General features: G+C 32.1%; 1 protein-coding gene across 3 annotated transcripts in view; it reads left to right on the top strand.

Annotated features, from left to right (window-relative positions):
• masp1 (MBL associated serine protease 1) overlaps positions 1 to 12,774 on the top strand; it is a 28,037-nt gene extending 15,263 nt beyond the window's left edge. The window contains exons 6-12 of one of the 3 annotated variants that reach the window (XR_008838968.1): positions 197 to 344; positions 2,908 to 3,026; positions 3,140 to 3,218; positions 6,302 to 6,418; positions 6,496 to 6,572; positions 8,873 to 8,944; positions 11,270 to 11,359. Coding sequence is in view for 2 of the 3 variants with exons in the window: in XM_056474447.1 (XP_056330422.1) it covers positions 197 to 344; positions 2,908 to 3,026; positions 3,140 to 3,218; positions 6,302 to 6,418; positions 6,496 to 6,567; positions 8,873 to 8,944; positions 11,270 to 12,141 (1,479 nt within the window). In the remaining variant the exon portion in view is untranslated. Of the gene's footprint in view, positions 1 to 196; positions 345 to 2,907; positions 3,027 to 3,139; positions 3,219 to 3,326; positions 3,603 to 6,301; positions 6,419 to 6,495; positions 6,573 to 8,872; positions 8,945 to 11,269 lie in introns of those variants that run through there. The other 2 variants (XM_056474447.1, XM_056474448.1) reach the window with 2 other exon arrangements.
• Positions 12,775 to 13,273: the final 499 nt, after the last annotated feature.

Below are 13,273 nucleotides of genomic sequence, written 5' to 3'. Positions count from 1 at the left end.
AACTGTAGTTATAGTGTGTCCACTGTCATATTGGAGTGAAATAAACCTTTTTAAAGTCTTTTATTTTTTTTTCCTGACGTTGAAATTGGATCAAATTTCCTGACATTTTCCCCATAGTTTTAGGGAAAAAATAAATATGTGCATTGCCAATTAAAATAATTAAAGCGCATGATGTTTTTCAATGCTTTATCCACAGATTCAAACAGGAGAGAAAGAGTTTGGTCCATTTTGTGGTGAGCAGTCACCTGGGAAAATTCATACAGGAAGTAACATCGTCAACATCCTGTTTCACAGTGACAACTCCGGAGAGAATCTCGGCTGGAAACTCACTTACACCTCTACAGGTTAGAAATTCACCACGCCCAAACATTGTTCATTCAGAAGTCTTTAAAACAGAAGTGGGTTAATTATGTTTTGTACTGTTTGACTGTGTTTCTACTTGACATTTAATATGCTTTTTTTCAATTATCCAATCACAGCTGGTCAGACGAGACTAATTACCATTTCCACCTGCCAAAACATGGTATTCAAATGCATGTTGTGATCACATGTGTTTGAATGAAAATAAAAATATCAGGTGGAAACGAGACCTAGAAATAAGAATCTATACATGGGTATAAATCTAGATTCTGATCTAGAAATAAGAATGTTCTATCTACCATTTTCCACCCATGACTTCTATGTTTTATATGTGCACTGTACTTCCAAACTGAGTGAAACAGTACATTTTGCTCTGTGCGTTTAATGTTTTCCATTATGAAATATGGTTGCGCTTGGTTTCTTAAGGCAACATTAGCATCACAAACTTTTAAGTACACCATTTCTTTTATTCATATTCTCTTTGTATTTCTTACAGTACAGTAGTATTCAGTATGTATCTATAATATGATGTGGAAGAACTCATCTCAAGATTTTGGGGTTATTCATGCTCAAAGTAATTTGTTAAAGGTCCCATGAAATTAAAATGAAGTTTTTTAGATGTTAGTATCAGTATGTTTGTTTTAAGAATATTATTTTGTCCAAAATTCAAAAATAGAAGATATAAAACTTATATAAACATCCAAAGCTTGCAGTTTGTCACTTTCGCCTAAATGGATCAACAATTTTTTTTTTCACGTCACCTCGTGCTTCAGCTTCTCATCAAATCTTGAGCAATCAAATTCTCTCTAAAATCCTTCAAAAGCTTCTCATTTGCTTTTCAATTTGAGGTGCTTGAGAAAAACTACTGTTTTTTTCTTAAAAAGGGAGGAGCAACTATAAGTTCCACCCTGTATTCAAGTTTCAGTTGAGATTACGTCAAACATCAAATAAAACTGCACATTTCTAAGCACTTAACAGGACCTTTGATTCTAATAAACATGCAATGAAAAGCATCTTGTAGCCACTTCTGTTCATCTTAAAGGGATACGGCAGTTCACCTACAAATACATATTTACTCACGCTTAAGAAAAGTTCCCCCTAATTGTAAATATTGCAACAGAAACCAAAGTGTTAAAACATTTTGGATTGTCCTATTTTAAATGTTATCAGACAACGATTTTTATCTGGTAGACTTTAAAGAAACTTTAAGACTTAAAAAAATCCCTGCCATTTTTAGGCTCACCGCAACGTTTTCCCGTCCACCGAATTGAGTGACAGACGCATATTAACATGCCTCTTTAGTAACACTTTTAATCATATCCCCAAGACAGGACGTGCGCAAAGCTACTGGGATTAAAACATCTGTTCAGCTCTCTGTGATCATCAATCATCAAATGTGATCAAGAATGAGTTTTACAACATTTTTAAAACAGTGCATGTTTGTAATAAAGACAGTAAAATCGCTGCATAATTCAACACCACAGCCGCATGGTGTCAGTACAATTATAATCGAAGATGCTTCAATCCCAGTTTGTGGACATTAAAACAGGTTTATTTTGTACAGTAACATAATGCATATCCATACAGCAGTGGATATTAACATGTCTCCCGTCACATTTACTGTGCAAAAACAGTGCAAAGCTAAATGTGTCTGTGTGTATGTGAGCCAGCTTTATAGCGAGATTGTGTGAGACTCATCTTTGCAGAAAGGCTTGAATTAACTCCACAACCAATATAACAAATATCTGTTGGGTTATCAAGTTCTTAATGTAGTATGGGAGATCTGCTTCATTCTTGTCTGTCACTGTGCTGTTTATCTACGTGAGGGCTATGGTTCTAACACGCACGTATAGGAATGGTGGGCGAGGAGAACCAGCTCATTTGCATTAAATGTACAGGCAACAAAAACAGCTACAATGTGATAACAGCTCAAATTTGCCAGATTTAAAAAGGTATAATTAATAATGTGATGGGTGTTTTGAGCTGAAACTTTACAGACACATTCTGCAGACACAAAAGACTTATATTAAATCTTGAAAAAGGGCCAAAATAGGTTCCTTTTAAAGGAAATATTTTTAAACCTGAATGCTTTTTGTTGAAAGTAAACCTTAAAAAAAACGCTTTTTATATTTTTATCTTATGTCTTATTTATTGCTCTTTTTATTTTGATATATTTTATATTATAGAAACATGATATTTATAAAATGTTGTAAATTTGATCCATGGTTTTGCTATGAAATAGCTAGAGAAGCTGATATGGCAATAAATTCAAAACTCTTGCTTCCATACCTTTATGAGTTTCTTTTTTCTGTTGAACACAAAAGGGGATAATTTGAAGAATGTTGAAAACCTGTAACCATTGACATTCATGGAAAGAATAAAAACTTCCTTCAACATTCTTCCAAATATCTACTTTTGTGTTCATCAGAAGAAAGAAGCAAATGAATACAGAACTTTCATATTTGGTGAACTATCTCTTTAAATATCAGGTGTAAACCAGGCTACTGTTCCAGAAATGAACATGTTTGAATATGTTGCCGTCTTCAGGTCCTGAATGCTCTCCTCCAACGCCGCCCCTCAATGGACAACTAGAGCCTCTGCAGCCTATTTACATCTTTCGAGATCACATTACTCTGACCTGTGACCCCGGATACTTGCTGAGACAGGTTAGGCGAAGGTCACCATTCATTTGCGCTGATAAAGCCAGCGACCGCTGCAAGATTGAGATAAATCAGCGCTGTTTTACATCACACACTGACGGTCGCAGTCTCTCTTACAGGGTGATGAAGAATTTGAGCACTATCAGATCGAGTGTCTGAGGGATGGGAAATGGAGCAGTGGCATCCCGCTGTGTAAAAGTGAGTCTTTTAACAGAGATAGTTCTGTTTTCCATCTGTCTTGTTTTTTTTTTCCTCACTTGCCCTTTCTCTCTGTTTTCTTATTCTAATTCTCTTTGCTGCCACCAGAGAAGGAATCTCAAAGGAGGAGTCGTTCTCCGCTGAGCATTTTAACCAATCAGATACTGAGTTAAATCTTTAAAGGGACTGGCAACTACGGCGCTCATGGTGCAGCATGGATGTAGAACTTGATATATTCATTGCCATTTGACAATGTTGGGGTTATTAAGATATTTATTGGGGGCAGAGGTTGATCAAATTTTTTAGTAAAGCAATTAAATTGTTACAAAAAAGTTCTGTTTTCAAGTTTTGTACTTTGAACGCTTTCATTCATCAAATAATAGTGACGTTATACTGGCTTTTATAATAATACTAAGCAAAAGCAAATGTTTTTGAGGACCAAATCTCAAGTTTTTATTTTGTTTTAAAGCATCAGGTCACACTAAAATTGTGTTTATTTATTTCATATTTCACCTTATGGAAGCTTGATCTTTATATCAACAGCTTTTGATGTTGAAAAGTTTAACAAAGTGATTTTTATATCTATATTTGTGCCCCTGGACCACAAAACTAGTCTTAAGTTGAATGGGTGTTTTTGTGGGAATCATAATTGTTTTTTTTTTTTGTTTTTTTTATTGTAACAAAATTAATCAGAATATTAGATGTTCCATTAAGAAATTTTGTAAATTTCCTCCTGTAAATATATTAAAACATTTTTTAAACATTTTTATTAGAGATACACTTTGCTAAGAACTTAATTTGAAAAATATTTAAATATGATTTTTGAATTCTCAGATTCCAGATATTTCATTAGTTGTATCTTGAATAAATATTGTCCTATCACAACAAACCATGCATCAATAGAAAGCATGTTTATTAGTTTTATTTTATTCACACTTATGACTGATTTAGTCAATATATCAAACAATATATTTTCTGGGTTGATGTACATTTTTTAGCAAAAATGAATTAATGAGCTTCCAACACTTTTTCAGCTATGGGTTTATTTATATATATATATACACATTATTTATTATTCATTATAAAAAATCCTAAAAATGTCAATAAAATTCACTTTTTGCCAACTGTAGAGTAAGATTTTTGATAACACTTGCTATGAAGGTCATGCTTATAATGTATGTACTGTTGAAATCAGAAATATTAAACACCCTTTGAATTTTTTTTCTTTTTTAAATATTTCCCAAATTATGTTTACCAATGCAAGGAATATTTCACAGTATGTCTGTTAATACTCTTTTCTTCTTATTAGTTTTATTTCGGCTAGAAAAGCAGCTTTTAATTTTTTAAAATACATTTTCAGGTCAAAATTATTAGCCCTTTTAAGCTATATATTTTTTCAATAGTCTACAGAACAAACCATCATTATATAATAACTTGCCTATATAATAACTTGCCTAGGTACCCTAACCTGCCTAGTTAATCTAATTAACCTAGTTAAGCCTTTAAATGTCACTTTAAGCTGTATATAGGTAAATAATACCTATAACATATTATTTACTGTCATCATAGCAAAGATAAAATAAATCAGTTATTAGACATGAGTTATTAAAACTATTACGTTTAGAAATGTGTTGAAAAAAATCTTCTTTCCGCTAAACAGAAATTGGCGAAAAAATAAAGGGGCTGTTAATTCAGGGGTGTATATATATATATATATATATATATATATATATATATATATATATATATATATATATATATATATATATATATATATATATATATATATATATATATATATATATATATATATATATATATATACATATACATATACATATACATATAGTATAGTATAGTATAGTATAGTATAGTATAGTATAAATTAGTACTGAAGCCAAATCTGGAGCTTATCTAACAAAGTAACTTGCGATAATGTTTCAAAAACTAGTACACCCAAATGTATATTTTATAGAAACTATTAAATACATAATTTAAAAAGAGGAAAAGCCAAGAGAAGCAATATTTTGCTTGAATTTAATAGTATTATCTTTCAATTTCTAAATATGTTTGGTGACTAAAAAATTATTTTAAAAAATATATCTGTTTAATAAATCTGTTTTGTTTAAATGCACCAAAATATATTCATTGAGAAATGGAAATATATATATATATATATATATATACAGTAACATAAAGAAATTTGACTGTATGTTTATGCAATAAACCAATTAATAATTGTTTAAAAAGGAACCATATATATCATAAATTAAGTTAAATACTAAACATGATTGTGCTTTTTTCAGAAAGTGAAAGGGTTTTAAGTAGAAGGTTTCCATCTACTGGTCATTAATGGTTTTTCATTAATAAGTTCTGTGCTGAAATGATCTAGTGAACACACACACATGCCTTTCAATATTTGGCTTTATTTTGAGACAGAAGTACACACACATACAGTAAATGCACTTAGACTTTCAGACAGGACTGACTACAAACTGCTCAAGCTGTTGGAAATGGACAACTCAAGTGGAAGAGTGGACACTTTTGGTATGATTGTGATATCCACTATTTAAATACTTCAATTGTTCATCAAATCTAATCTCTTCCATCAAGAATCCTCCAACATTATGCATGCCCTTCTGTAAAATTCACCAATCACATTTAAGTGGTTTACTAAAATTCATTACATTTAGTGAGTCATGTGATTTTCACCTCATAATTCCTAATAATTCATATCCTAATAGTTAATTCATACAATGACAAACAGCCTTTTTTCTTTTGGATTTTTTCTAGTGTGCATTTACAAGCAATTATAATTTCAACAGGAATCAATGGGTCGTTTACTGTTTCTTTTGCAATTGCTGTGACATTTACTAGCAATTCCAGAGTAAACGTTACTTCTGCGTAAATTTTCAAAAGTTACAATCATATTATGTAATATTGAATGAACATTTTAATATCATTGTTATTATTCATAAAGTAAAAAGTAATAAAATAGATATATGAATCATACCAAAATATTTACTAATGAAATCCAAAAACAAGGCTTTTTAATTCAATTTCTTTCTCATCTTCTCCTGTAGAGGTTGACTGTGGTCCAGTAGATGAACTTCTGGCTGAGGTTGTTTTTGTGAACTCTGACAACAGCACTGTGTTTGGAGCCCAAATCCAGTACAGCTGCAGAGACTCTGCTGTCAACAGTGAGTTTTTATTTGTCAGTCACTGATGCACTGATGTCAAGTCCAATTAAACAGTCTGGACTCTTACGATTTTACAGACACATACACCTGTAACAAGAGTGGGATATGGCTGAGTGATGACGGGACGCCGCTACCCTCCTGTCTGCCAGGTAAGGTGTGTTACCTGAGAATCCCTTAAAGTACACATGAAATCAAAACTAACCTTATTGATTTTGTCAGCACACATTGCTAGTTTTGTGTTGAACAAAAAAGTTTTGCCCTTGTAATCTAAAATTGAAATCTGAACATGCACTTCCCGTTTGTTTTTATTGAAATTCTCAGATTACCTCTGGTTGAGGTTTTGTGGTGTGGCTAACATACTTAACCACGTAGCTCCAGCTGTCAGTTTTGACTTTTGACAGCGTTATGACAACAAACAATCATACCTACTCTGAAAAAAATTATTCAAAGATGATTCCTTGGATTTACTAAACATTTTTATGTTAAGTGGTTGTAAACAATTAATTTGGGTGGAATTTAAACAAACAAATTAAGTTACATATTATTCAATTTTATTTGTTTGTTTAAATTCAACACAAATAAATTGCTTGCAACGGTTTTGTACTGCTTTCAATAGTACAATTACAATAAATGCCATGTGAAATGGCATTCAAACTCACATTATCAGCATTTAACACTGAATAAAGCACCTGAGGTGATCATTGTCAGTTTTCTGTTGTTCAGCTGCAAAAAATAGAAGCCATTTCTAAAATATCAATTCGAGGTGTTGGTCAGAACAAAACCTCATTTTAATATGGGAAATATTTCTTCTATCGGGTGCCGTTGCTTTAATTTAGAACACGACTTAAGTCAGACTCGCTCCTCAATCTGGCAACCTGCGCTTGCATTTGTTTTGATCCAGGAATGTAATACCTAGTTCAACCACTGAGTGTCAAACTTGCACACTGCACCTTTAAAAAGTAATAATAGTTAGGTTAGGATAGGTTAGTTTACTTTATTTATACCCGAAGGTAGATTTGGTTTGCAGTCAAGAGTCCTCATCTCACAACAGTGCCACACAAAGGAACTCGCACAGTAACAACAACAAATAAACATTAGGACATAAAACATAAAAACACTTATAAAAGTGTAAATTAATAATCACTTCAAGTGTCCCCTCCCCCCCCAATAAATGTTTAAAACGATCTAAAATATACAGGTCACCGAAATACCTCTGCTTTAGTCTATGCCTTATTTAAATATCTAATGGCTGCTGGTATGAAACTATTTTTGTATCGTTCCGTTCTACAGCTTAATACTAGAAACCTGCGACCAGAAGGAAGGAGCTGAAATTCTGAGTGTAGGGGATGTGCAGTGTCACTTAAAATTGAATTTGTGATTCTCTTTAGCTGCTTGGTGTACACAGCCTCTAGATCAGCTAGTGACACCCCAGTTAGCTTACTGGACCACTTAACTATTTGATTTAGTGAGTTTTTACTAGTTACTTCTCACAAATAGTAACTGAGTTGCATCATTATAAAAGTAACTAATTAGGATGTTTAACAAAGGTTCAACTAATCTATATTTGTGCCCCTGAACCACAAAACCAGTCTGAAGTTGAATGGATATGTTTGTAGGAATAGCCAAAAACACATTTTTTGGTAAAAATTTTATGCCAAAAATCGTGAGAATATTAAGATGTTCCATGAAGATATTTTTATAAATGTCCTACTATAAATGTATAAAAACTGATTTTTTTTATTAATGATATGCATTAAGAACTTTATTTGGACAACTTTAAAGGTGATTTTTGAATGCTCATAATGATTTACCAGGGAATGTAACTTTTGTGTTTTTAAAAGAAAAATCTCAACTTCATGTTAAATAAAATGGACACTAAATTGAAGAAATTATTATAATACATCATTCTACACGATTATATGTTAATATTGCTGTGGGACAATCTATCAAATCTATCTCTATAGTGGAACAATAAAACATAACAGATGATTTAGAACTTTTAATATTTACCTCAACTGGCCATCAAAGTTTCTTAGAAAATGTAACAAAAATAGAGCTTAAATATTACAGCATTATAAAAAAAAAATAACATTAACATCTTTCCATGGTTAAAACACAGATTTTGGTGATTACATAAGATACTGTACATTTCAACTTGTTTAATGTTTGAATCTTGGTATATTTGTATGTCCATGCTCTCTCTTACTGATGCTGTATGGTATTGTCAGTAATGATAACGGTGTTGTAACGGGGCAAACAATAATTTATTGGATTACTTAGTACGTTACGTTAGTAATGGTTTTATTTATAACACCATTGTTCCCATCACTGTTTATATGAGGCTCTGTTATGTTTATATATTGTTAGTTCACAGTTTCTATTGTTGACATGAATACTTACAGTAGCACTAACCTACATGACTAGTATCTGTCTCTGTTTATGTATTTATGGTAGGAGTTATTGAAGGAAACTTGAGCAGGCCTGCCAGTCCTGAATCTCCTACGCCACTTGCAAGCACTCCTCTTGGTAACTCTAAACATAATATTTTGAATATTAAATATATGAAAGGTAATTTAAAAACTATTCATTGGCATTGGATTCTTCAGACTGTCACAATAAGTGAACACAGTGTGAAGTGTAACATTCTGATCACAAGAAATTTGATTATTATTTTTAATGAGTCAATCTGAAAGATTCACAAAGAAGGATCAAGCTCGTACAGGGTTGGGGGTTTGAATCTGATTCAGTCAGTAAAGTGAGTTGTTCAAACTGACTCACTTAAATGAAAGAACAGTCATTTTTAGATATATCATGTTTGAAAGGAATCGTGTTTGTAAGTTGTATACAGATATATTATTGGTAAAACTTTATTTTGATGGTCCATTTGAGTATTAGTAGACTGTCTGCTTTATATATGTTGATATTGCTCCTTCAACAGACATTTAACTGACTATAAGAAACTTTGCAAGTGCATGTCAACTTACACTAACTCTAACCTAACAGTCTACTTATAATCTAATGAGAATTAGTTGCAATGTAACTTAAATTCAACAAACAAGTGTGACCATATCATTTTGTTCACTTAAAGTTTGTTTAGATTATTGAAAATGTTACATATTCATTATATTGTTTTACATAAAATATCTAATATTCATATAATGTGTAGAAATATGTTGATTAATACAAAATTACCTTTATTTTGTAAAGAAAAGTTTTGTTCTTTAAAACTTTAGCTTTACCAGAATATCCTGGAAAAAAAAAAAACTATATGATGAAATCATATTAAACATAAATCATAATTTTGACAAAAATAATAAATATCTATTTCAACATAGATCAAATGGCTTTGGGGAATCATGTGACACTGATTCTAATAAAATATTAAATAATATTAAAATTATTTCACAATTTGACACCCTTTCTGTTTAATTTTGATCAAATAAAGATTAAAAACTACTATGTATTACTATATTTAGATATACTTATTAGTATATTTACGTTGCTATATTTAGATAACTATTATATACACTACAGGTCAAGAGTTTGTGGTCAGTTTTTGTTTATTCTTGTTTTTTTTTACTAAGAAAATTATTCTGTACATCAAGGTGACATTTATTAGATGTAAAAACAAAAATGTTAAATATTTATTAAAATGTATATACAGGGTGGGCCATTTATATGGATACACATTAATAGACTTATTGGGAATTTCACAAGAAAAACAATGTTGTGCTTGGTTTTAACGTAACTTTATTCTTTCATGAGTTATTTACAAGCCCCCTCACAAATACTAATGTGCCACATACAGGACGTTAATATCACCAACCATTCCCATTTTATGAAGGTGTATCCATATAAATGGCCCACCCTGTAGTTTCAAATGAAATTATTGCTCCAGTCATTATTGCTTTTATTGCTATTACCATCAATAATAATACTTTTATTATTATTATTATTATGATGATGATGATGATGATGATGATGATTATTATTATTATTATTATTATTATTATTATTATTATTATTATTATTATTATTATTATTATTATTATTATTATTATTATTATTAGCTTGATTTCTGAAAGATCATGTGACTCCAAAGAAGGTGTAATGAAACTGAAAATTCATCTTTAAAATCACTGGAATAAATTATTAAATTAAATTGTAAGCTACTTTTGAACAGTTATTTTATAGTACAATAACATTTCCCAATTTTACAATTTATACTGTATTTATGATGAAATAAATGCAGCCTTGGTGAACAGCTTATTTTAAAACATTTAAAAATCCTACTGACCCCAAACTTTTGACCGTATGCTATATGAAATGCATATAATATTAAATATTTTTCTCAAAATGACTGCTTATTGATAATTAAAAATAAGCTTTTTCCACTAATGCACAGACCAGTATATATATATATATATATATATATATATATATATATATATATATATATATATATATATATATATATATATATATATATATATATATATATATATATACTGTATATATATCTAGTCTAGTACACACCCTGATTTGTAACACGCCATTTAAAAGAATTATTTAATAATAATACGAATAATCTGTCCTAAAATGTCTCTTCATTAAAGCACACAGCAGAGCAGCTTTTTCTGTCAAGCAGTTCTTATTATCTAAAAATATTTTGAATAATAATTTGTGTGTACATATGTAATTTTAGCAGTTAGGAGCATTTTTTTCTTCATTATTAGTATGGAGTACTGTTTTATTTATGTTATTCCATTGTGTATTTATATTAATAAATCAATCAGGTGTTGCTGTGCATGTCCATGTTAACAGTCATATGTCTCTGTGTGTGTGTTTGAGCATGTGGTGAGCAGTCCCAGCCCTTCCCTGCCCATCAGAAGCGAATTGTAGGCGGCAGATCAGCATCTCCGGGTCTGTTCCCCTGGCAGGTTCTTCTCTCAGTGGAGGATGTGTACCGTGTGCCTGTGGTTCGCTGGTTCGGCAGCGGGGCTCTTCTCTCCCCACTTTGGATCCTCACAGCCGCTCACGTCCTCAGATCTCACCGCCGCGACCTTTCCGTCGTCCCGGTCGATCCTGAACACATCCAAGTGCACTTAGGCCTCACCGATGTCCGCCAAAAACAGTTAGCCACCAACCGATCTGTGGAAAAAATCGTTCTCCATCCTCAGTTTGACCCTCAGAATTATAACAACGACATTGCTTTAGTTAAACTTAACCAGGAGGTGGTACTGTCTGCGTTAGTACGACCTGTTTGTTTACCAAGACCTGGTTTAGACAGTCAAGTCTTAACTCCTAACACTTTGGGTATTGTAGCCGGTTGGGGCATCAACGCAGCCAACGCTTCAGCCTCTAGCAGTGGTTTAACATCTGATTCCAGTTCAGTTTCCGAGCTTCTCCAATATGTGAAGCTTCCGGTGGTTTCGCAGGACGAATGTGAAGCCAGTTATGCGTCGAGATCTGTTAACTATAATATCACTGGTAATATGTTCTGCGCTGGGTTTTACGAGGGAGGTCAGGACACCTGTTTGGGGGACAGCGGAGGGGCGTTTGTCACTCAGGACGGACGCAGTGGGAGGTGGGTGGCTCATGGGTTGGTGTCCTGGGGCGGGCCGGAGGAGTGTGGCAGTCAGAGGGTGTATGGAGTGTACACGCGGGTGGCTAATTATCTGCAGTGGCTGCACACACACATGGATGTGGAACGCTGGTGGTGAGTGTTTGGAGAAAGAGGAATGGAAGCAGTCATTCCTACACTGTAACAAATATCTGTAAATTACGAGTTTTCCATATTTTGTGATTCTTTTTGTTTATTTAGGGTTTTGATTTGCATTATGGGACCTTGATCTTTTCTTCAACGCTTCTTGATTTGGAAAAGTTTGAAAAAGTTTTGTTTTTATTGGCATTTTAGTAGTTTGGAATTATATATTCACTCAAAAAAATTGATGTTTGTTTAAACTACTTATCAAATATGAGCTGAAACAACCAAGTTCTTGAGTTTTTTTCGTTACAACTTGATTGTTTTATGCTCAATCCACTACAATCCACTTGTAAAAACTAATAAGTTAACTTAATTCCTTCATGTTGTCCCAACACAAATCAATTGTGTTGAACCCAGCAATTTTTACAGTGTAGCCTGTATTGGTGTAGTAAATTATGATACAAAAACTTATACTTAAACTATATATATACCAACTGTACTGTAAAACCCAACAAGTTAAACCGTTTGAGGAAATATATATAGACAGTGGGGGAAATAAGTATTGAACAGTTACCATTTTTCTCAGAAATCATATTTCAGGTGCTGTTGACTTGGAATTTTCACCAGATGTTAATAACAACCAAAGAAATCCATATATATATATATATATATATATATATATATATATATATATAAAAAATCTAATAAGTTTACAAATGAAGTTATGTGTAATAAAATGAAATGACGCAGGAAAAAAAGTATTGAACACATGAAGAAAGGGGGCTATAGAAAGGCATGGAAAGCCCAGACAGCAGCTGAACTCTCAGTAGTTCTTCAGCATCTCTCTGCCCTTCGTCATTGTAAATGAATATTAGCTGTTTCAGTCCAACATCTACATTAGCAGGATGATGAAGATAAAACCAGGGTGGACATTTCAGCAAGACAATGATCCAAAACACAGCCAGGAAGACTCTCAAATGCTTTCAGAGAAAAAATCAAGCTGTAGAATATATTATTTCTTATACAATATATCGTTTCAAACTACTAATATGTCAATAAAAGTCACTTTGTTAAACTGCAGTGCTGAATTTTTTTACTTCAAAAATGACATAGCAGAGATCAATGTCCCATAATGCAATTCAGAAGTG

The sequence above is a fragment of the Danio aesculapii genome, chromosome 15 (assembly GCF_903798145.1).
Source record: "Danio aesculapii chromosome 15, fDanAes4.1, whole genome shotgun sequence".
Taxonomy (NCBI): Eukaryota; Metazoa; Chordata; class Actinopteri; order Cypriniformes; family Danionidae; genus Danio; species Danio aesculapii.
This window is presented reverse-complemented; position numbering and strand designations above follow the sequence as displayed.